General features: G+C 41.0%; 2 protein-coding genes across 2 annotated transcripts in view; one reads left to right on the top strand and one right to left on the bottom strand.

Annotated features, from left to right (window-relative positions):
* The window catches only part of LOC114644100 (gastrula zinc finger protein XlCGF49.1-like), a 489,821-nt gene that overhangs the window by 378,374 nt on the left and 85,190 nt on the right, over positions 1–26,257 (bottom strand). The gene's annotated exons all lie outside the window — the stretch shown is intronic.
* Positions 383–25,633, top strand: LOC127526332 (gastrula zinc finger protein XlCGF57.1-like). Its single transcript, XM_051921625.1, has 3 exons — positions 383–455; positions 16,021–16,481; positions 24,227–25,633. Exons 2-3 carry the CDS (start codon positions 16,058–16,060, stop codon positions 25,408–25,410), a joined length of 1,608 nt encoding a protein of 535 aa, XP_051777585.1. The 5' UTR covers positions 383–455; positions 16,021–16,057; the 3' UTR covers positions 25,411–25,633.

Raw genomic sequence — 26,257 nt, 5'->3', positions numbered from 1 at the left:
CGCATTAACGTGACTTGGGGGACTCGCTGCGGCTCCTTTACTAATTTATTTGTGCTTCCATGCTGTGAACTCGCGATCAGAGTCCTGAGCGCTCTGAGACAGATGAAAGTTGTACGCACACGCAGAAATCTCGAGTCTTTTAACCCTCCGCCCATCCCTAAGTATTCGTAATCAAAAGGTTGTGTACATGCATAGTAATCCTAGACTGACCTCCTCTACAAATGGCGTAATTAGATAGAATAGCTGGTAAGTTTCCCGGCGCACAGTCGACATTTTAATTTCTCTTTCAACTGTTTAGCAAACTGTCACGTGTAGCTATGGTCGCGTCCTGCTGACGTCATCTACGCGACGGTTACTGAAAACACGCTGCCTCCCTGCACGAGAGAGAGACTGTTGTGGAGTGAGGCGGGAGTTTCAGCGAGGTTAGAAAGTTCTCCATCGCCGACAGACAGAGGGTAAGTGCCTGTGGGTTTGGGGGCGCACTTTACTGATGTGCGAGTTTTAATTCGCTCCACTTGGGCTACCGCACGCGACTTGAGAGTGAGGCTCGCGGCTCGTTAGTGTTCTTCAGCCCAACAGCGAACTTTGTGAATCATCCTGTGAACGCCATCCCCAGTGCTGTTGCCGTTCATAAGTGTTTGTGTCTCTGATTCACATAACGAGTCGACTCCCATTTTTACTTTTAAGCACGCAGAAGCAACTTGCTTCATACATGAAAAGACCGGAGTCTCTTTAGGATGTTCGGTGTGCTGTGGCCCTTCTTAACCTGCGCCACTGTGTTATCAGACCAGTCCGGTTTGTTGTTTATGTGAACCCCCAGGTACTCGTAGCTCTGCACATTTCTGTATTCTCCTCCCTAATGGCGATTGGTCTCGGGGGGTCTTTGGCTGTATTGAAGTCCACCAGCAGCTCCTCCTGTCTGTAATGCCGTGTTAGACCAGTTTGAACCAGTGTCTCCTTCGTTTATAAACATTATACATGCATTTAAGGTTACCTTTTGTCCAGATATTATTCTAATACGGTTATGGAGAGGATCACTAAATGCACTTGCACCATATATATTATATATTATTCATTTATCTCATACCCCTGGAACTGTGCCCGCCTATTTTAAACATGCAGTAGTTAAGCCCTTACGGGAAAAAAAAACCTAACCTTAATAAGGATGACTTAAATAATTTTAGACCGATTTCTCGACTACCTTTTCTATCTAAAATACTTGAGAAAGTTGTTTTGCAGCAGCTTCAGATCTTTTTGGATTGTAATGGTGGTTAAGAAATTTTTCAGTCCGGTTTTAAAACTTATCACAGTACTGAAACAGCTTTACTCAGGATTGTTAATGATACTTTACTTTCAGCTGACTCTGGGGTCTTGACAGTTTTAGTGCTTTTGGATTTAACTGCAGCCTTTGATACCATTGATCACAACATATCGTCAAGGCTGGATAAGTGGCTAGGAATCCGAGGGGGTGCACTAGTTGGTTCAAATCTTATTTCACTAATAGGACTTTTTCAGTTGGTAACAAGTCTGTCTTTTTTTCTACTGCTCGTTTGAAATATGGTGTTCCACAGGGGTCTATTCTGGGTCCTTTGTTGTTTTCTTTGTATTTAATACCTCTTGTGTTCAAATTTCGCAATTATGGCATTTCATTTCATTTTTACTGTGATTTTTACTATGACTAAGGAGTCCTTAAATTCACTACATAAATGTTATGATGATGTCAAACATTGGATGGCCGTAAATTTTTTGAATCTCAATCAGAGTAAGACTGAGGTTATTGTATTTGGACCAATAGCTTCTGATGGGGCTGTCCGGGATCAGCTCAGCTCATTAGCTGGGTTTTGCAAAATTCTTCTTCTTCTTTCGGTTGCTCCCATTAGGGGTTGCTACAGCAGATCATCATCTTCCATATCTTTCTGTCCTCGTCATCTTGTTCTGTTACACCCATCACTTGCATGTCCTCTCTCACCACATCCATAAACCTTCTCTTGGGCCTTCCTCTTTTTCTCTTCCCTGGCAGCTCTATCTTTAGCGTTCTTCTCCCAATATACCCAGCATCTCTCCTCTGCACATGTCCACACCAACGCAATCTCGCCTCTCTGACTTTGTCTCCCAACTGTCCAACTTGAGCTGACCCTCTAATGTCCTCATTTCTAATCCTGTCCATCCTCATCATACCCAGTGCAAATCTTAGCATCTTTAAATCTGCCACCTCCAGCTCTGTAGTTCTAGCTCCAAAGTTTTGGAATGCTCTGCCAATTGACATTAGGTCAGCACCATCAACTCAAATGTTTAGATCAAGACTGAAAACACACCTGTTTTCGATTGTTTTTAACTGTACGGTATATGAGTAACTCTGGTATCCATTTATTTTTCATATTCAGTGTTTTTCTGTTAATTGTTTATCTGCTAAGTGGTTCCTTTAAGTTGTTTTAGTATTTATGCAATTTTTGTTTGTTTTTTTGTTTATTGATTTACTATTGATATTTTGTGTTTTTTTTTATTGTACAGCACATCAGTTTACTCTTAGTGTTTTTTAAATTGTGCTTTATAAATAAATAGTGATTTTTGATTTGAGCTCTTTTGTTTTGCTGATTTTGAGTTGTGGAGCACACAGAGGCCTGCAGTGTTTGGGGAGGACTGGACTGGCAAGAATGAGTCAAACCTGTTGAAGATCTGCTTCAGTACATTAGCTCTGCTCTTTTTCCTTTCCTCTGCATGTTTTACAGCTGCCAGTGATGATCCTCACCCCATTCCACACTTCCTTCATGTTGTTTTGTTGTAACTTGTGGTCACGTTTGTCTCTGTAGTGGGCTTTCTCCTCACGGAGCTGTTGCTTCACCTCTGACTGCACCACCTTGATTTCATCTTTATCTCCAGACCTACAGGCTTTCTTCTTCATATTCAGTAGGCTTTCAGGGTTTTTGTGATCCATTGTTTGTTTTTGGGGAAACCGCACACTACCTTTGTGAGGACTGTGCTATCCACACAAAGCTTGATGTAGTCTGTGATACAGTGGCTGACACCCTCAGTGTCATGGCTGTGTGTCTCACAAAGCATATCCCACTCAGCGTTCTCAAAGGTGTCCTTCAGATCATCCTCCACCTTTGTTGTTCATTCCTGAATGGTCCTGCTAGTGATTGGTAGCTGCTGGACAATGAGTTTATATGTGGGTATGAGCTGTAACAAATTATGGTCTGATCGGCATAAAGGTGGCAAAGCACCAGAGTTATATGCCTTTTTAACATTGGCGCACAGCAAGTCCAGGGTCTTGTTTTCCTTTGCTGTACAGTCCACAAACTAGTTAAAAATCAGTGAGGGTGCAGGAAAGTGAAACAGGGTCGAACACCCCTGAAATTGTGATGAAAGCACGGGGATGGTCAGTAGAGTTTGCTTATTAGAGAATATACTGTGCCTGTTGTGATTGCCGCATCTGCCGAGGGGAGATATAAACTATCAGCACAATGGCGTGTGAAAACTCTCTCGGCATATAATAAGATTGTAAGCCCCTACCCTCAGGCACTACATTCAGGTCTGGTGCTTTAATAGTAATGTGTCTGGTGTTGCACCATTTTTCATTCACAACAATGGCAAGTCCACCTTCTTTCTTCCTATCACTTTTATTCCTGCTGCTGTCCTTACGCACAATTTTAAATCCATCCAGTGCACCCACAGAGTCCGCTGTTTCAGCTCTAAGCCTCGTCTCACTGATGCTCATGAGACTGCTGAGTTTGTACTCCCTTGGGCTCCTGACCAGCGTTTGATTTTACATTGCCCATGATGACCGAAGGCAGCTACGATCTGTGCCTTCTTCTCTTGTTGTGGAGTCAGACACCTGCTCTCTTTACCTTACCGTCCACTCTGTAGCTCTGCTTCAGCCCAGCGATTTAGATCAAGCACTTTGGGAGACCAAGGGTGCAGGTCCGACAGTTGCTGTCACAGGTAGGCGAGTCAAACCTTCCTCACCACTTCGGTTATCCAAGTTGTCCAGGAAAAAAAATAAGAAATAACAACAAAGAAAACCAAACACGAGTGCTGCTGTTAAACGTGGCCTATTGTGGCAGCACTGGATGTTGCTTTTTAAAATCCATGTATTGTTTAAATGGACAATTATATAAAAGTTTTTTTTTTATTCTTTTAATTGTTATGAATTATGACAAACTCCCATGTTTCATTGCTAGCGATAAAACACTAATGCCTGTTTAGTGAGCATTAGAGAAGTTAATAGATTTGTGGTTTGTGTTACTGCTTCACAGTTCTGTCAGAATGAATTTGAATGTCAGCCTGTTTTTTAAGTCTCTATGCAGTTTCCATGTTTGCTCTTTTATTCTTATTTTCTCCACTTCTCTAAAGATGCTCAGGTTTAGAGGCCTGGCAAGTCTGACTTATCTTGGTGTGGTCATGGCCTTGAATGTGAGTGGACCCTATGATGGTCGATAGCTATTTCCTAACCAGTACAGGTACTCTGGTTTTCGTCCCAGTTTGTTTTGCACTGGACTTTGGTGGTGAGGTGGAAGCCAAGTCCAATTTGGTGACTGCTACATGTAACTGTATAATGCAGAGCCCAGCCAGGCTGTGTGGGTCACCCCTGTGTACCACTCTTATGTGAACACCACTGTCAGGACTAGCATCCCCTTTCTGGACAAGACCCAATAATGAGATGTTCTTTGTCCCACCCCACCACTGTTGATTACCCATAGCAAATTGGTCCGTCAGGATCTCACATCTCCAGTCAATGGAGCTCTAAGGAAGACTGAGGCACATGAGACCTCCACCATGCCAACGTCTCTGTACTTGGAGGTGCAGCTATTTAATAGGAGTTTATCAATTTTGTAATTATTAAACTTTTTATGACGTATGTTTGTGTGGAACATTTACTTTCACAAGATGAAACTGATGAATGTGAAACTTGTTTCCAGTTGGTAAAAATTGCAATACAATTTTTATTGAGATTTTATTGTTCATTAAGACTTGTACCATTTAGCTGCTGTCCCTTGTCATCAAGTCCCCTTTGTTCAGGTAGTTTATTTTGTAAACCCTCTGCTGACGCCTAATGCCTCTGTCATACACGTTGTGTGAGCCAAGTTCTATATAACGTTTTTTCTGTTCAGTTAATGTATTTTAAGATTAAATTTATATATTAAGAATAGGACTAGATAATTATTCAGTTCTAATTGGGTTTTGTTACTTTAAAGAAGGGGTGCTGGGTAGTGAGAATTATTGGAAACTAACAAAATACCCGCGCTTCGCAGTGGAGAAATAGTGTGTTAAAGAGGTTATGTAAACATACATATACATATATATACATATATACATATTCACATCCACATATATATATATATATATATATCTATATATATATATACAGTGGAACCTCGAGATACGATCAACTCTGTATACGAGAAATTCAAAATACGAGGAAAGTATGAGCGAAAAATTCAGATCTAAATGCGAGCATTGGCTCGCGTAACGAGCCAGGCTGTGGGTATAGCTCTCAGCTTAGCGAGGGGGCGTGGTAGCAGTTGCGAGCCGCGATCTGCGGTGTCTGCGTTTCTCACTTAAGTGCACAGGTGGGAAACTGCCCACGTCCATGATTGTTCCTGTGGCTGATGGGCTGCAGCTGCCATGTCCTCCCCGCATATATAGAGAAGCGCGAGCCGGTTAAGGGGGAGAAGAAGTAAAAGAAAAGAGAGAACGGAGGTTGCATGCAGGCAGGCAGGAAGTCGGTGCGGGAGAGCGAGCGAGTGCAGGCTCGCATGTAGCTGAACAGTGAGCTGAACAGGCGAGCCAAACAGCAGAAGCAGGACGGTGTAGAGAAGGTCAGCTGCATTAAGAGTGTCTCGCCTGTTGCAGAGCCCGCAGGTGAGACGCTAACAGAGAAGAAGCACCGGGGATTGTCATCTGTTTTTAAAGACTGCATCCTTTTGACTTAACCTCGTGTTAAAGGATTGTTATTCTTGTGTATTTTAAACCTCCACTTCACAACTGTTTTAAGGATTATTTATTTAAAGATTTATTGAATGCTCTACTGCACTTTAGACACCTGTTTTGATTCTTTTAATAATCAGTTATATTATTTACCAGTGTTATTTATTAAAGGTAGACTACAGTATATATAATTTATCAGTGTTATTTGTTAGGAAAATTAATTTTTATGTTTGGGGTGCGGAACGGATTACCTGGATTCCCATTATTTTCAATGGGGAAGTTTGTTCTAGATACGAGAAATTCGCTATACAAGCTCAGTGCTGGAACGAATTAAACTCGTATCTAGAGGTTCCACTGTATATATATATATATATATATATATATATATATATATATATACACACACTTATCAACATATATATACACATACATATACACACACACACATACACATATATACATATACACATACATACATAGTGCGTTGTAACATGGGCTGTGATTGTTACATGGGAGGGAGACGACAAATCACAGCTTTCCTCTTTCTAATCAGGCCTGTGATTGGTGCTTTGACGGATGCCCAGATCCCACAGTATCTCCCCTTAGGAGAGGCGCTAGGCAAGTGTAATTGAATTGCGGTGCTGCAAGTTTAGCTTTACACCTGTTTTTAAGGCTTATTGACTGAAAGGGGCTTTCATGAAAAAACTTAGGGCTTTGCTACAGGATACACCCTCCACAAGTTAAAGGAAGTAAAAAATAAAGGTTATATATTTCTGTTTTATTTAAACCTTTTAAGTTTGTATGCGGGCGGTATGGTGGCGCAGTGAAATGTGCCAGTTAGGAGACCCAGGTTCACTTCCCTGCTTGGAGTTTGAATGTTCTCCCCGTGTCTGTCTGGGTTTCCTCCGGGTACTCCGGTTTCCCTCCCACAGTCCAAAGACATGCAGGTTAGGTGCATTTGGCGATCCTAAATTGTCCCTGGTGTGTGGGTGTGTGCGCCCTGCGGTGGGCTGGCACCTTGCCCGAGGTTTGTTTCCTGCCTTGTGACCTGTGTTGGCAGGGATTGGCTCCTGTATTTAGGATATAGCGGGTTGGATAATGGATGGATGGACATTTGTATGCATAGCCCCATTTGCCCGTTTTCGTTTTTTTCTTTCTTCAGTAATATTTCAGCAAACCCGGAGCTTGTCAGTTCAAATCCTGGTACTGACACCACTGTGTGACCCTGAGGACGTCACTTCACCTGCCTGTGCTGCAAAAAACAAAAGTAATGTAACAAATTGTACCTCAGATGTTGCAAGTTGCTGGAATAAAGGCATAAGTCAAATAGATAAATATGTATTATACACATAGGAACTACAGTGGAACCTCTAGATACGAGTTTAATTCGTTCCAGCACTGAGCTTGTATAGCGAATTTCTCGTATCTAGAACAAACTTCCCCATTGAAAATAATGGAAATCCAGTTTATCCGTTCCGCACCCCAAATATATTAACATAAAAATCCTAATTTTCCTAACAAATAACACTGATAAATTATATATACTGTAGTCTACCTTTAATAAATAATTGTGAATTTCCCCCTGGGATTAATAAAGTATCTATCTATCTCTAAATAACACTGGTAAATAATATAACTGATTATTAAAAGAATCAAAAAAGGTGTCCAAAGTGCAGTAGAGCATTCGATAAATCTTTAAATAAATAATCCTTAAAACAGTTGTGAAGTGGAGGTTTAAAATACACAAGAATAACAATCCTTTAACACGAGGTTAAAACGTCAAAAGGATGCCGTCTTTAAAAAACAGATGACAATCCCCGGTGCTTCTTCTCTGTTAGCGTCTCACCTGTGGGCTCTGCAACAGGCGAGACACTCTTAATGCAGCTGACCTTCTCTACACCGTCCTGCTTCAGCTGTTTGGCTCGCCTGTTCAGCTCACTGTTCAGCTACATGCGAGCCTGCACTCGCTCGCTCTCCCCCACCGACTTCTTCTTCCTCCTCCGCCTGCAACCTCCGTTCTTTCTCCTCTCTTTTCTTTCACTTCTTCTCCCCCTTAGCCGGCTTGCGCTTCTCTATATATGCGGGGAGGACATGGCAGCTGCAGCCCATCAGCCACAGGAACAATCATGGATGTGGGCAGTTTCCCACCTGTGCACTTAAGTGAGAAACGCAGACACCGCAGATCGCGGCTCGCAACTGCTACCACGCCCCCTCGCTAAGCCGCGAGCTATACCCACAGCCTGGCTCGTGGCTCGTTACGCGAGCCAATGCTCGTATTTAGATCTGAATTTTTCGGTCATACTTTCCTCGTATTTTGAATTTCTCGTATACAGAGGTGATCGTATCTCGAGGTTCCACTGTATTCATTTATTAAGTCATCTGCAGCAAACCTTTATAAATGAGGGTTTCTCCTTTTTAGATAGTGCAAACTGTTTCTTCTTCATTGAGGTTTTCTCTTGGAGAGCTTTTTTCATTTCATTGAAAATTAAAGCAGCAGCTGCCAAAATATGTAGCTTTCTTATTAATTTTTCACCATTGTGTAAAATAACTTTATAAAGTAACATAAAAGGTTTAAATACTGGTTATTCTTTTACACTAAAATATTACTAAAGAGATACAAAAAAAGTAAAATGCATATGTTCCTTTTCTTTAAGGAGATTAAATATTACTGAAGAAAGAGAAAAAAAAAAAACTAAACAGCCAAATGGGGCTATGCATACGAACTTAAAAGTTTAAATAAAACAGAAATATATACCTTTATTTTTACTTCTTAACTTGTGGAGGGTGTATCCTGTAGCAAAGCCCTGACTTTTTTCGTGAAAGCCCGTTTCAGTCAATAAGTCTTAAAAACAGGTGTAAAGATATGACAATAAGCTACGCAAACCCACCAAGACATGGAATCGTTTAAATCAAGGCGCTGTGCTACCTTCTTCCAGATCGGCCCCAAGGCATTCATATTTTTCCAAAGCAGTTCTGGTCTCCATCGGCATCTGTAGCTGAGTCGAAACACACCATCCCATACTATTAGTTAACGATTAACACATTTCTATATGTATTGTAAGCATACAATACAACTGATAATATGTTGCGCTTATTTATCTGCTATACCGATATTTTTGCGCGTTTAATGGCTGAAATCCAACGTGGTTTGTGCCCTTCAGAATGAAAACAGTTTGCATTTACCTTTTTAATAAAAGGCGATCTTTTAAGCCTGAGAAATCACCCCGTAAATGCACACGTTTAATTGCACATGTGTTAATATGTATGCTTACACAGTATTAAAAGACACTCAACAATTAACGAAATTTACCTTCGTTCCCGTGTTTGAGTCGTGCTGTAAATTCTTACTGTGAAATATAATTGACAAATAATTTGGTGAATGAACTTGTGAAGAAGGTGGAGCTGGAGTATTACGTCACTTAATTAACGAAAATGCCGTGATGTGCGGAAGGGCGAGGGGAGTGTGAGGGTTGACGGAGAATGTTTTCTTCAGCGCTCTTTGGGGCTCTTCCTTGTTTTCAGTTCATGTGATTACGTAGGAGGCATGATGACGCGATACGCGACTCCGCCTCCTCCATTACAGTATATGGACAAAAAAAGAGGTTCCAGTTATGACCATTATGCGTAGAATTTCGAAATGAAACCTGCCTAACTTTTTGTAAGTAAGCTGTAAGGAATGAACCTGCCAAATTTCAGCCTTCCACCTACACGGGAAGTTGGAGAATTAGTGATGAGTGAGTCAGTCAGTCAGTCAGTGAGGGCTTTGCCTTTTATTACAACATTTATTTATATAGCACATTTTCATACAAAAAGTAGCTCAAAGTGCTTTACATAATGAAGAAAAGAAGAATAAAAGACAAAAAAGAAATTAAATAAGACAACCTTAGTTAACATAATAAGGAGTAAGGTCCGATGGCCAGGGTGGACAGAAAAAACAAAAAAAAAACACTCCAGAAAGCTGGAGAAAAAAATAAAATCTGTAGGGGTTCCAGGCCACGAGACCGCCCAGTCCCCTTTGGGCATTCTACCTACATAAATGAAATAGTCCTCTTTGTAGTTAGGGTTCTCACGGAGTCAGCTGATGCTGATGGTTATACAGACTTCTGGCTTTTAATCCATCCATCATTGTTGGAACATCATGGTGCTTTGGGTAGATGGTGGTGGCACAAGCCACCACCAATAGGACACCGGAAAAGGAAACAGAAGAGAGAGTAGGGGTTAGTACAAATTTTGAATGAATAGTTATTATAATGAATTGGATATACAGAGTGTCAGGATTAAATTACAGTGAAGTTATGAGAAGGCCATGTTAAAGTAAAGATTAGTATAGATTAGAATTAACATTCAGTAACTCTGAAGTTAACAGTCTGACACGACTGAAAATCGAAGAGATGTAGCAAATCATGTGGGACACTGACAGTAAGGGAAGGCATATTGCAGAGTAGAAAGCAGAGTTAGATTCATAGGAAAAGGGGGCAGAACAAGAAGAGAAGAAACGATATTAACACGCATCAGGATTGGGCATATTAGGTTAAATTATACACAATTCAAGACAAGGCAGCACCAGTCTGGAGTGTGTAGATCATGTAATCAGCTAGAGACTGTGGAGCGTGTATTATTAGGGTGTGTGGCATAATAATAATAATAATAATAAATTCATTACATTTATATAGCGCTTTTTCTCAGTACTCAAGCGCTATCCACACAGGGAGGAACCGGGAAGCGAACGCACAATCTTCCACAGTCTCCTTACGGCAAATCATCAGCACTACCATTGCGCCACCTGTGAGGACGTAAGGCATGTAAATTACATCAAGTTCAACATTTTAAATCTCTAGGAATGGGTAAATTAACATTACAACAATTATTAAAGTATGGCGATGAGTGTAAATTGATTCATATTAAGTTATATAAAAACTGTAAGGTTATTTGAGAGTGCGATGTTTCGCTGAAAAGTCTTCACATTTAGAATTTGAACACGGAGAGACAAACAAAGGTAAGTGCTCGGGTTTGGAGATAACGTTTTATGGATGTGTGCGTTCTCATTCGCTCAAGTCAGAGTTTCTGCACACGATTTAAGTGAGGGGCGAGCAGCGCGACCTCCAGCCCAGCACCGAACTTGAATCAAGTGTATCCCCCCTGTGGCCGCCTGCGTGTCTTTTCTATTCAATCATCAATGTGTGTCTCCAGTTCACTTCATGTTTTTGAGTCCATTTTCTACTTCACATCGTCCAGTCACACAGTCGCCACCTCCTACTCTACATTTTGATCACTTACTGTGTATTCCTACAGTCCAAGGTCATTTGACAAAGATTAAGGAGAAAGTGGTGCAGATTGATTTACAACTCCAAATGCCACCTTCAACTGACCAGCAGAAAGCTGGTAAGTACATTAATTCAAGAAATAATCACAATTTGAGGAAACAGAGGCCAATAACAGCCACTGTTCAACATAAAATAAAAAAGCATATCGATTTTCGATAATCAATTTGTGGATTAATTATTACAGTAAGTAGGGCTAAGATTTACCTTTTCAGTGTTCACTGAGACAATCACAGCACCAGCTTTAGATCTCAATCAGCAGGATCTACCTGCTAAAACAAAGTAAACCCAAGATCATAAAATCAATTTAAAAACCACCACCAGCTCAAATGTTTACCTCTCCTGCCCCCTCAGTCAGTCCACACGGTGGGTGTCTTTCTCACAGCACAGTAATCACCTCACACATTAAATGCTGCCCTCTTAAGAAATTCCAGCACAAGTCTCACCTCCACTCGGCAATGTCACCTTTGTGTCCACCTGCAACCAAACTCCCTAATTATTAACCCCTTCACCGCCCTCTGCCGGATATATCCGGCACCGCTGTTTTAATGCTAACGCCATACTGCCGGAATTATCCGGCACATTTGCCTGTGGTTATATGAATGCCTGGCAAGTAGTATAACTGACGGTTTGGCGTGGGTATTATTAGTACGTTGTATTTCGACAAGTCTGTGGTTGTTTTGGCCGGTCATGTGACGTGATTCGCATGTAACAGCTGTGAATATGGCGAAACGTAAACTGACTTCAAGTGAGGCTTTGCAGGCGATTTTGGACAGTTCTGATCATGATTGTAGCAGTTCTGAAGAAGATTTTAGTGACAGTGATGAGCAGCAACGTGCGCTGCATGATATTGTGAATGAAGACGCATCGGATGACGGCGATGAGTGGGTGTATCCCCAGCATCTCAGCTGGGCTGCTGCCCGTGGTGAACTACCTTTTCTGCATTTGTTTGAGGGAACGTGTGGCTTTATTGTTGATGTAAACAATTACACTGCTGAGCAGTTTTATGAGCTGTTTGTGTCACCTGATTTGATCAGACATTTTGTTCATCAGACAAATCTGTATGCAGCACAGTTTATTGAGAAAAATCCCAATTTACCTCCACATTTCCGTGTTCGTGCTTGGTTTGACACTGATGAAAACGAAATGAAAAAATTCATTGGGATTTTGATGTTGATGGGAATAATCAGAAAACCAGATATTGAGATGTACTGGTCTACAGATCCTATGTATGCAACACCTATTTTTGCAGCTGTCATGACACGTAACCGATTCTCTTTGCTGCTGAAATTCTTTCATTTGAATGACAACAGAAACGAGCCAGATAAGAAAGATCCAAACGGCGACCACTTGTTCAAGCTACGTCCTTTGATTGATCATTTATTTGAAGCATTTCAGTTGCCCTACATGCCAGGACCGTCAGTTGCAGTTGATGAAAGTTTATTGTCGTGGAAGGGCCGCTTACAGTTTCGACAGTATCTACCATTGAAAAGGGCACGGTTTGGTATCAAGATGTTTTGCTTAGCTGAGAATTCAGGTTACATTTATAGATTTCATGTATACACTGGCAACTTGCACAACATTTAGTGGTCAATACTGCTTGAATAAATGTAAAAAATGTAAAAAAAATGTAAAAAAGTAAAAAAACAAAAATTGTTCAGATTTCGCCTGGCTTGGGGAATATTTAGGGAGTTGGCGGTTAAAGGGTTAAGCTTACCACCACGACCTCCCTCACTAACTGGCTCAAGTGACATACATGTTATATCAAAGTCACTCTTCTGTAGTTGTACCCAAAAAATTAAAAACATGTGCACCAATTTTAATAAACAGATTAAGCAAATCGAGTGATCAGCAATAGATAGAATTGACTTAGTGGAACTTTATTTGTCATAAGGTAGAAGTTACAGAAATTCTTTAAAGCATAAAAAGGTAAATAAATAAGTAAATATACATACACACACACTTTCGTCTGAACACACACCAGAGTGACTATGAAGCAAGAAAAATAAAAAGAAAGAAAAGTTCTGAATTGGCTGTCACAGTAAGCGTGAGACATTAGCAGACGTATTACTGTTGGTATAAAGGAGCCCCCGTAGCGTTTCTTGACACACTTATGTGGAATGATGTGAAAGAATTCTATTTTATTGTGTCAGAGAGAGGATGTGCAGCGTTGTTCATAATGGCACTTAGTTTTGTTTTAATTCTCTCCTCTGCTACGCACTCCAGAGGGTCCAGGGTGCATCCCTTAACTGATGTTGCCCTTTTAATTAGCCTGTTCGTTTAGTCAGCCTGTCTTGACGTGATGTATACAGCTCAGCACACCGCAATGTAGAAAATCACACTGGTCATCAGAAAGTGATAGAAGATGTGAATTATGTCACCTTCCACATTGAAGGAACGCGGCCTCCTAATTGAAAAGAGCCCGCTCTGCCCTTTCTTATAAAGTTAAAATACTTTTGCCTTTTAACACGACACACATCCATTCCTCTTATGGCGGTGTAGTTAAGTAGCTTAAGTCCGGTCAATCAGCTATTTACTAATGGAGAAGGGATGGTCACAGTTTAACAGAACAAAGCACTTGAAAACATTTAGTGAGAACAAGGTGGTTTAATTAAATCTGATAGCACAATCAAAAGTTATGATTGATTCAGTGGGTAAAGAGGGGACTGGTGGCTTTTAATGAATTTAAAAGGTTTGTCAAACCTACTGTCAAAAATAGAAGTTACGCACCATCAGTTACACCTGTCAGCCTAAGCTAACAAACCCCTTATTTCACTTGCTTGTTCTCTCCTGTTGCAGCTGCGCATTTCAGCAAAGTTAAGTTCCTCTTTCATCTCCTCCCTCCAGACTTTTCTGTTTCTTAACACAATCCTGTGCGCCTACTTGTACAAACCTTCATCAACATAAACTGATAAGACAATTCTGGGACCCCAGCAGCACTGTATGTTTAATTCAAGTAGTGAATTCTGCTGACCCACAACTGTGTAAGATGGTCTGCTTGTTCCAGAGTCTGTTGGACCTTCACTCCACTCCCAGGATTCTGATAATCTGAAAGGAAGAGCATTTAGTTACTGTCAGCATGCTATAAACTGTCTAACTTTACATAAATTTCCGGCCTATTTCCCACTTACCTTTCCTGTCAAAAGTTCTTGAGCGTGTTGTAGCTTCCCAACTCACCAATTACCTAACCTCTAATAATTTTGATGGAACCCTTTCAGTCTGGTTTCAGGGCGCGGCACAGCTGTGAAACTGCTCTGCTACGGGTAACCAATGATTTGCTTATGGCAGCAGACTCTGGACAAACCAGCATATTAATTCTGTTAGACCTCATGCAGCATTTGACACTGTCAGACATGACATCCTACTGTTCAGAATGGAGAACATGCTGGGTATCTCTGGCACTGCCCTCCAGTGGTTCAAGTCCTATCTGACTGATAGGCAAGAGTTTGTTAGTCTTGGCAACAGTAGATCCAGCTCAGCGCCAGTCACACAAGGAGTCCCTCAGGGCTCTGTCCTCGGTCCTCTGCTTTTCTGTATTTATATGCTTCCCCCTTGGCCATATTATCCGTAGTTATGGATTGGGTTATCATTTTTATGCAGATGATACTCAGCTCTACTTCAATGTTAAAAGTGGAACTTCATCAGAGCTTTCTCAGCTCACAACCTGCCTTAGTGAAATTAAAACCTGGATGGAGCAGAACTCTTTAAAATTAAATTGCAATAAAACTGAACTCCTGCAATTGGGACTAAAATGCAACTTAATAAAATGAGCTCCTTCCCAGTCCATCTTGGCAGTGATCTCATCAGACCTGCCTCTACTGTAAAAAATCTTGGTGTCATTTTTGACTCCTCCCTCACTTATTCCGCCCACATAAATCACATTAAGAAACTTTCTTTCTTTCACCTCCGTAACATATCCCGTGTTCGCTCCTTCTCTAATGCTGAGAAACTTGTCCATGCTTTTATCACATCCCGCATCGATTATTGTAATTCCCTACTGGCAGGTGCCCCTTCTAATCTTATATCACAGCTCCAGCTTATTCAAAACTCAGCTGCAAGAGTCCTTACTCGAGCCAGCAGCAGCAAGCACATCACACCCATCCTGCTCCGCCTTCACTGGCTCCCTGTGTCCTACAGAATCGAATATAAAATCCTACTAATAACCTACAAAGCTTTAAATAACCTCACACCAAACTACATCAGTGACCTTCTCCATCACTATGTGCCTGCCCGCCCACTAAGGTCCTCTGATTCTGTAATCTTGTTGTGCCCGTCACTAATCTACACTCCATAGGTGACAGGGCCTTCAGCTGTATAGCGCCCAGACTCTGGAATGACCTACCAAAATTAATCAGGTCAGCTGACTCCATGAATTCTTTTAAAAAACACCTCAAAACTCATCTGTTCAGGAAGGCTTTTAGCTCTACTTGACTTTATTACCTTTCTCTCAGTTTACTTCTCTGTCAAGATGCTCCTGTAACCTGTATGTGTGTGCGAGACCATCAATTATGTTGTCTGTTTTTTTTTTTTTCTCAGAATTTTCTGTCTTAATCTTCTTTGTTTATTTATCTGGTTTGTACAATGCTATATACTGTATATTCTGCCGTTCTTTATTTATTCTGTAAGTGCCGTGAGCATGGGAAAGGCGCTATATAAATAAAAATAAATGTATTATAAACCATAACATAGAGCCTGTTCTAAAATGATATTCAAGTGTCTTTAGACATGAGTGATGAAGTTTTAATGAAGTTAATTTCTGTTCTTTTCACAGAGAAAAAACAAAAGCTGCTGTTTACTGGAACATCTCAATGGAAGTGAAACAGGACACATGTGATGTGGACACAAATATCATGGAGAAAACTGTAAATATTAAGGAGGACGACTGGGAGTGGGAGTCCATCTACCCAAAACAGGAAAGTCTGAGCATTAAGGAGGAGAACAGTGAACTGCAGCCAGTGAGCATTAAAGAAGAACCTGAAGAGAAGTCTGTCAGTATTGAGACACATAACCGTACAAATCTGGACAGTGTAAAAGAAGACAACCGTCATGATGGGTGTGAAGATGGAGTGGTGACCAGGTTAGACTCTTCTCATAGCAGACACTGTTCATCTCCAGAGCCTTCTATCAATGTGAAGTCTGAGTCATTACAGTCTGAACTAAAGAGGGCTGAGGAAACTACATCTGTTAGAGTTCAGAAAAATAAGCGACCATCTTCAAAGAAGTCTGGAAAAAGTAAGTGCAAAATAAAAATGTGTAACATTTAGGTTTGGGGTTTATGAGCTTGAAAGGTTGTGTCTTGTGATTTTTATGAGAAACTTAGAAATGGAGTGAAAATACTTTATTTTATTGTGTGTTTAAATTTAGTGTGAGATTTCATTTATTGTTATGTAAAGTTTAGCAATTTGCTATTCTTCCATTATAGTGACTTTATGCAAAAGTCCTCAGCCTATCCTCGATAAAGAGTGCTATACAAATGTCCAAGATCAAGACAAAGGTAGTGGATACCCAGGAAATTCCAGAGGGATCCATTTTAATTCCTCTTAACAATGTAGTCCGATCTTCAACTAAGTTCTGATTACAGACAGCCTCAGTAGTCCTAAACTACTGTAATAACACAAACAATTGGATGGCTTCTTGTCAGTCCTGAACACATCGTTTAAACACTCACAGTCCACTCCATGACCCTCCTATCTTTACAGACTGGTTTTCCCTTCTTTAACAGTAATGACCTAAACAGAACTTTTTGTAGCTACTGATCAGCAATGAATTTTAACCCATTCCTTCATTCCAAACCTTTCAGTTCCTTCATCCCCGAGAGCTTTTTTCTGATCAGTTCTCTTTTGGTCAGGCCACAGCATCTCGTGTCTCTTATTGGCCATTCCAGAACACTGGTTTCCGTATGTTTAACCCTTTCTGTTTTTGATTTCTCCTGTTGTTGTGCTCATTGTCCTATGTCATCACTCAACTTTTTTTCAACTTCTACTATCCTGATATTTTTCTTTCAGATTTCTTGATAATATTTTCAATTCAGTGACCATTGATCTTGTCAAGTGATCAAGGCCATGAAGAAACATGCAGGCCAATCCATGATGCTCCCTTCACCTTGATGATCTAGTATCGATGTGCTCTTTTGTATATGTCACTCCTACTGCAGACCTCACCACTGTCACACTTCCCTCGTACATTTCCTGTACAACAGTTACATAATTCTCTACCACTCCCGACTTCCTCATACAATACCACAGCTCCTCTCGAGGCACCCTGTCATATATGCTTTCTCCAGGTCTACAAAGACACAATGCAACTCCTTCTGACCTTCTCTAAATGTCTCCATCAACACCCTCAGAGGAAACATTGCATCTGTGGTGCTCTTTCTTGGCATGAAACCATACTGCTGCTCACTAATCATCACCTCACTTCTTAACCTAGCTTCCACTGCTCTTTCCCATAACTTCATGCTGTGGCTCATCAATTTTTTATCCCCCTGTAGTTACTACAGATCCTGCACATCCCCCTTAATTCTTAAATATCGGCACCAGTACACTTCTTCTCCACTCCTCAATTATCCTCTCACTTTCTAAGATTCCATTTAACAATATGGTTAAAAACTCCACTGCCATCTCTCCAAAACATCTCCATGCTTCCACAGGTTTGTCATCTGGACCAATGGCTTTTCCATTCTTCATCCTCTTCATAGCTATATAATGTAATAAACATATTTTGCTGCATTCCATGTTCAAAATGATATCGTCATCATATGTAAATATGCACTGTATAAAGTGACTCGGGGTGTGCAATATTATAACTGTATTGCAAGTTTACAGTGAGGTGATTGTATTTTTTAAGTACAAACAGTTCTACAATGAGCACTTGAACTGGTTGAGTGCGTTTAGAGCTCTTGGGATGAAACTGTTTTTGAACTGCAATGTCCCTACAGGAAAGGCTCTGAAGCGTCTGCCTATGAGAGCATTTCAAATAGGCAGCATGTGCTTGATGCTGTATCCCGATAATTCTCTTTCTGATCAGCTGCTGTAGAGCTGTGATTCCACACTCCAATACAGTGGGATGAATACTTGAGTGTAAAAACGCTAAAGCTAATATGGTATTTGGAATAGTTTTCTATTCCGTGAACCAATATATTGTTACAGGTTAATTACAATCAGATGTCTTAAATTAATTAACAATATGTGGTTAATTTCAGTGTATTTGATAAAGCCGCGTGAGGGATGTGGATCTAAAAAAGAAAGGGAAACCACACTGGAACAGAAGCACTACATTGACTCTGGGTGCCGCCAGTTTGCATAACCAAGCGGGGAATTTGCATACGCCAAAGATTTAGCTGGCATGAAAATGTGCATTGCTTTACACTAAGTTTAGTTTTTATACATCACGATGTGAGCGTGGAAATGGGAGTATGCAACATTTTTGTGCATACACACTGTTTATACATGAGGCCCCAGGCGTCCAATGACCTTCTTCCTGCAGCATCTCCTGGTGTGGCGGAAGTGCTGCTAAACAGGGCCCAGTAAACATCCAGGCACCTCCTGGAGGTGGCAATGGGTCCCAACAAGTTTGAGCTTCCATGCTCCAAACCCGTGGCCCCATTGAAAGGCAAGGGGGCTGCCCTCTATCGGCCTGGGGGAGACAGTATCCAGAATAATCCCTCTCTCCCTGTCTTTCTGTGCTGAAGGCATCACTGCTGGAAATGGGTCAGGCAGTCTGTCACTCCACAGGTTGTCATTAATGTTCAGATCAAGGAACTGAGAGAGCCATGACAAAATATTAAGCTTGGGCCTCTTAAGGAGTCCATTGTGAATTCTGGGGTGCAGTTCTGATCATTACCCTTTTGTAGAAGCCATACTCTTCATTTTTAGCTGTTATAGATGGTGTGATGTTTGCTTCACAATTTTCTAATATTTAATTGAATCCATTCTTCCCTCTACCAGTAAACAGTTCCCGGTGCTCCTGGCTTCAACACAAACCTGAAACGTGATTGATCTTCTCCCATCCTTAACAGTCAGAGTTGTTTTCTTGCCATGGAATTCTGTGCCCTTTTTCCTCCAAACACACCTTTGCCATTTGGCCAAAAAGTTATTTTTTAACTTCATCCGTTCACATGGTTTGGTTCCAAAATGCATCAGGCTTGTTTAGATGTTCATCTGCAACCTTCGAATTTTATGGTGAGGACACAGGAAATTTTTTCTTTTGATGGCTCTTCCTTGGATGTCATATTTCTGGTGGTATTGCTGCACAGTAGAACAGTGCATCACCACTCCAGAGTCTGACTACAAAAGACCACCAGGAAGCTTTAAGACACAGGGGTTTAGATTTGCCATTCTAGCAATGCTATGAGCAGTTGTCTTGGAAAGTTGTCTTGGTCTTCCTGACCTCAACTTAATTTCCACCATTGCTGTTAACTGCCATTTCTTAATAACGTTACCAACTTGAAAACTCTTTGCCATCTTCTATACAGTAATCCCTCCTCCATCGTGGGGGGTTGCGTTCCAGAACCCCCCACGAAAGGTGAAAATCCGTGAAGTAGAAATCATATGTTCATATGGTTCTTTCTATATATTTTAAGCCCTTATAAACTCTCCCACACTATTATAAACATTTCCCACACAGTTGTACAGCATAAACCCTTTGTATTCTCTTAGATATTAGGTAAGATTCGTTGAAATTATGTATGTAAACACAGTTTATATACAGTAAAACCTAAATATTATTTTAAAGATATCGAACGTCTCCGATATCACATATGTTGCGGCCATTACGACAGACAGGCCACCAGCAATAAATACGTACAATGCAAGAAAAATTGTATACAGTAAAATGTGTGTACAGTGACACTAAACTATGTACATGTAGTAAGTACTGTACGTAGATAATTAATTATGGTTACTCACCAACAATGACACGACGACTTGTCCGATAACGATGAGTTTAATTTTACTGCACAACAAAGGATAGTGTTACAGCTCTTCTAAAGGAGCCTGTTCAGGCGACTGTGTAGCACCGCCGTTGTTCTTCTTCCATCACTCTTCAATCCAAATCCCTAAAGCAGATTCCATCCAGACTACTGCCTTATCACGTCCACTTGCAACTCGTTTTGTGCCCTGGTTAAAGGACACTGCGGCTGTAGATCTTATATGCTTTTCCTCCTTTTTAAATAAAAAGAATCGTGGACTCATTTATGCCGTATTGGTGTCCTGCTGTGGTGTAGCTGTTCCCTTCCTTCAACATATCCAAAACTTTTACCTTTTCTGCAATCATTTGCATCTTCTGTTGGCGCTTGGACACGGCCCCTGAAGCAGTAGCAGGAGCACGTTAATGCTGAATGAGTGAGATGAGACTTCCTGGTTAATGCAGCACTCCGTCGCGGAGCCAATCAGCACACAGGAACTTAACTGTGTGCTCTGATTAGGTAGCTTCTCAGTCATCTGCCAATAGCGTCCCTTGTATGAAATCAACTGGGCAAAACCAACTGAGGAAGCATGTACCAGAAGTAAAAAAGACCCATTTTCCGCAGAAACCCGCGAAGCAGCGAAAAATCCGCGCTATATATTAGATATGCTTACATATAAAATCCGCGATACAGTGAAGCCGCGAAAGTCGAAGTGCGATATAGCGAGGGATTACTGTAGTCTTTTCCTGCTTTGTGACTATAAATTATTTTATTCCTCAGAGTGTTAGACAGCTGCTTAGAGGAGCCCATGGCTGCTGATTGCTGGGACAAGGTTTGAGGAGTCTGAGAATTTATACAGCTTTGAATTTTGCATCGCCTGGCCATTCCTAATGATGATTGTAAACAAGCCAAAGCCCTAAGGAGGTAATTAGGGTCTGACATCTTGGGGGAAAAAGATATCGGAGACCTCCAATCTCTTAGGGTGCACAAACATTTCTGGATACTCCTTTTTTCACTCTACAAATCAAAAATAAACACAAATGTTGTTTAAAATGCAGAAAAGAATGTTTTATCTTTAACTTTATGGCTTTTGGAGATCAATTAATCTGATATTGACTTAATTATTCACAGTAACAGTTATTCTCATCAGGGGGGTCCCCACACATTTGCATGTCACTGTGTATGAAATGTCATGAAAGTGTTCATCTTGGTAATGCTACGTCTAAAAAGGATCATCTGCTTGGCAGAGTATATCGTGAACCCAAGTGAAGAATTAAATGATGGAACCATTAAATTTCTGGTATAGAAAATGGTTGTGTATCTAAAATGATAAATTGCAATTATTTTTGAGGGATACTCTGATTTTTTTTGTCCTGTCCTGATCATATGTCTGGTTCTTTTCAAACAATTCCATTATTGACAGCTAAGATACCATTTGTTTCCTTAGAGATTTTCTTGCTTTTACTGCATTGCTGAAAGTCGATTGTGCTCAGCCGAGTGTTGTACCTAAACGTTTCTCATCAGATTAGTTACAAACAATGTCTTTTCTTTAAATACACCACAACTATCCATCCATTTTCCAACCCGCTGAATCCGAACACAGGGTCACGGGGGTCTGCTGGAGCCAATCCCAGCCAACACAGGGCACAAGGCAGGAAACAATCCTGGGCAGGGTGCCAACCCACCGCAGGACACAGACAAATACACCCACACACCAAGCACACACTAGGGCCAATTTAGAATCGCCAATCCACCTAACCTGCATGTCCTTGGACTGTGGGAGGAAACCGGAGCGCCCGGAGGAAACCCACGCAGACACGGGGAGAACATGCAAACTCCACGCAGGGAAGACCCGGGAATCGAACCCAGGTCCCCAGATCTCCCAACTGCGAGGCAGCAGCGCTACCCACTGCGCCACCGTGCCGCACACCACAACTAACTTTTTCATTTTAAACTTTACAGAAAACATTCCTATCACATTTCAGATACTTTAAGATATTTCCACACAGCAGTTATTTTCTTCATCAGTTTCCACTCTGTGCGCCCTGTTAGTGCTGCGCGTGTCCTCAGCTTAACATATTCCATGTCATGAAATCGGTAGACCAGTCAACCAACTACAAGCCAATTTCACAATAAACAGGAAAAACTGGGCAATTTTACCTCAAGACTGATTAATTTGTGTAACACTACTGTTTAATTTAGTTGTATTTCTTCTTTATAGTGCTCTTCATTGAGTGCAGGCTTGGACTGCTTGATGTTTGCAGCCATAACAGAGATAATAATTCCATACATGAACATACACATTGGATCAAATAGACAGTAAAACATGGCAAATTTTAGCTTACTCAACATAAATAAGTCCTGATAGTAGATACCCTCTACCATTCTAATGGTGAGTATAAATGTCACCAGCGTGTCACAAAGGTTACCAGTCCTGGTGTCACCTGCCACTCCGCTGTAGAGCTGAAACACCAACAGCTCTGCTCTTCCTCGGTTTTCTCATCTTCTAATTTTTCTCCGAGGTCACTGCAGTTCTGTAGGCCTGTGCACTGAGGCGTCACTCATCCATTGCTCTCTTTTGCTTTGGTGAATTAAAAAAGACATTTTGTTGTTTGTTTTGGTGTCAAGTGGTTTTAGTTCAAGTGTGGATAAATGTCAGGACACATTCTAATTATTGAAGGTGCACTTTTCATGCTTGGCGTGGCATTCTGTTTTATATAGTACCCTCCATAATGGTGGAGACAAAGAAACATTCTTCTTGCATTTACTCCTTTAATCCACCATTTAAAATTACGAATTAAACAATTCAGATGTAACTAAAGTACAAATTACTGATTTTCATTTAAGGGGATTTGCAAACATTTCAGTCACACCTTGTAGAAATGACAGCACTTTTTCTGAATCGTCCTCCCATTTCAGGGCACCGTAATGTTTGGGACAATTGGTGCCAGAGGTGTTTGTGATTCCTCAGGTGTGTTTCATTGCTTTAGTCTTGCAGGCCTAAAACACCTCAGCTTACTCCTACCTACAGACTACCTTTGGTCTCTGTAGTTGCCATTGTTCAACATGAGGGCAAGAGCTGTGCCAATGAAAGTCAAAGAAGCTGGAAAATAATAATGAAATCATTAGAGACATTGGAAAACCTTAAGATTACCCAATTCAACTGTCTGGGATGTCAATATCAAGAAAGAACACACTGGTGAGCTCAGTACTCATAAAGGGATTTATAGGCCAAGTAAGACCACCACTGCTGAAGACAGCAGACGTTGCTGCAGATTTCATTTTGATCACGACTTGCATACCCTGATGGTAACGACATTGCATGTATCTCTACCGTCTTAAGTATACCATCCCATACAGATGGCATTACATGGCTCAGGGTGACTGAGAGATTCCTCACCAGTCAGGCAGTTCACACTGAAAAGCTGCCATCACCAAATAACCCACAGCTGTTAAGACCTGTAAGAGAACTGGGATTGTGTGATTTCTGCATGGTGGTCTCTGTAATGAAGGCTGCAGTTCAGCACACACTTCAAAGAGGATGACAGTAGGGAGTCTAAATCAGCTAAGTCCTCATCATGAGCCAACATGTCATTGTGATACATCAAAACTCACTTCTTGTGTAGCCTGTCAAACATCAGAATGTGAAATGTGTAAAGAAATGAGATTTTCTATTCAGTTCTTCGTTTTTCCACCTGGAGTTGCTAAGTTGCTAACACAAAGTCTGCATGGGACTTACAAATGCTCAAAACTTGAGGGAACTTTCAGCCAATTTAAATGGCAAGTTCTAGTTTTATAAATCCTAACTTTTGCATAAGAAACAGCCTTCATATATGTGGCCGAGCATAAGGAAGTTTTATACATGTGGCCCTGGTGAGAAGTTGTAATAAAGGACATAAAATTAACAAATTGTGTTTTCCAAGTACAACAAAAGTTTTATAATTGCTTATGCTGATCAAAGGTTGTTCCTAATTTCAGCCACCATGTATTTAATGTGAGTTAATGTTGATAATAAGGCAGCGAATTGAAAATAAGCGCTTTTTTTTCCCTTTTTGTTTTAAATTTTACACAGGAAAGAAAAATCACTGCAATGTGGAATGTGGCAGAGAATTCTCTAACAGGAGTGCTCTTCAGAAACACACGAGAGTTCACACCGGAGAGAAGCCATATTGCTGTAATGAATGTGGTAAACAGTTTTCACATAAAGGCAATCTTCAGACACACACGAGAGTTCACACCGGAGAGAAGCCATATTGCTGTAATGAATGTGGTAAACAGTTTGCAGAGATAGGCCATCTACAGAAACACACGAGAGTTCACACTGGAGAGAAACAATATTGGTGTAATGAATGTGGCAAACAGTTTTCAGAGACGAGCAGTCATCGGAGACACACAAGAGTTCACACCGGAGAGAAGCCATATTGCTGTAATGAATGTGGTAAACAGTTCTCAAAGATGAACAGTCTACAGAAACACAAAAGAGTTCACACCGGAGAGAAGCCATATTGCTGTAATGAATGTGGTAAACAGTTTTCAGAGAGAGGCAATCTTCAGAAACACACGAGAGTTCACACTGGAGAGAAGACATATTGCTGTAATGAATGTGGTAAACAGTTTTCACTAAAAGGCAATCTTCAGAAACACATGAGAGTTCACACTGGAGAGAAGCCATATTGCTGTAATGAATGTGGTAAACAGTTTTCAGAGACGAGCAGTCTTCGGAGACACACAAGAGTTCACACCGGAGAGAAGCCATATTGCTGTAATGAATGTGGTAAACCGTTTTCAGAGAGAGGCCATCTTCAGAAACACACGAGAGTTCACACTGGTGAGAAGCCATATTGGTGTAATGAATGTGGTAAACAGTTCTCACAGATGAACAGACTACAGAAACACAAAAGAGTTCACACCAGAGAGAAGCCATATTGCTGCAATGAATGTGGTAAACAGTTTTCAGAGATAGGCAATCTTCAGAAACACACGAGAGTTCACACCAGAGAGAAGCCATATTGCTGTAATGAATGCGATAAACAGTTCTCACAGATGAACAGTCTACAGAAACACAAAAGAGTTCACACCGGAGAGAAGCCATATTGCTGTAATGAATGTGGTAAACAGTTTTCACAAAAAGGTCATCTTCAGATACACACGAGAGTTCACAACAGAATAAAAACAGTAGCACTTCAAAAATCAGTCCAGAAAAACAAGAACCCTTCAGGACTCAAGAGTGAGGTTCAGTCGTGTCCTGAAAAGTAAGCAAACTAAACTATTGTTAAGAAATGAATCTCAAAGATAAGCCATATTGCTGTTTGGAACGTGGCAAACAAATCTGTCAGAGCAGTACACTTCAGAGACGCACCAGAATTCACACTGGAGAAAAATACAACTGAACTGTCCTGACTAAAGAGTGAGGTTCACTCCTGCCTGGACAGTAAGCACATGTAACGACTCAAATCCATCCTACTTAGTGTTGTGTCAAAAACAAAAGGAGACATAGAAGTTTATATCCTTTTCCTTTTTCCAGAAACCAAAGAACAGGGCATCATACAAACGGCTTCTCACCAAAACCCCTACAGCCTCCACCATGCACCTAACTCTTTTTTCATAACATACGTATTACATATTGAACTATTTACAATATATTATACACATTTCATCAGAAAAAAAGAAAAAAAAACACTTTACAATATACATACTCTCACACAATAAATAGTTCAGTTTTATAATCTATATATATAATTCACTAAGCCAGAAGACAAGTAGCCGACCATGGAAAGCACGCCGGAAGGGGCGTGGATTCATTAAACCGCCGACAAGTAAGGCACGCAGGAAGGAGCCACGCCCACCATCTCTTAGACCATTGTATACGACGAAAGAATCACAGAGCCACTCCCACCAACTTGGACGCGACGCCAAGGGAAACATGCCGTCATTTCTGTTTGTCTGTGCCACAGTACACTTGCAGCTCTGAGCCACGTTGACTTTTCATTAGTCAACCTCAGTGGAACCTTGGTTCACACAGAGGCAGCGCCAGAGTGAGACAGAGGCACACACAGGCAGCGCGATAAAGAGAGCCGCGCACACACAGGCAGCGCGCACACAT

The sequence above is a fragment of the Erpetoichthys calabaricus genome (genome assembly GCF_900747795.2).
Source record: "Erpetoichthys calabaricus chromosome 1 unlocalized genomic scaffold, fErpCal1.3 SUPER_1_unloc_11, whole genome shotgun sequence".
In the NCBI taxonomy this organism is placed as follows: domain Eukaryota; kingdom Metazoa; phylum Chordata; class Cladistia; order Polypteriformes; family Polypteridae; genus Erpetoichthys; species Erpetoichthys calabaricus.
The sequence above is the reverse complement of the archived record's forward strand: the minus strand, read 5'-3'. Positions and strand labels throughout refer to the sequence as shown.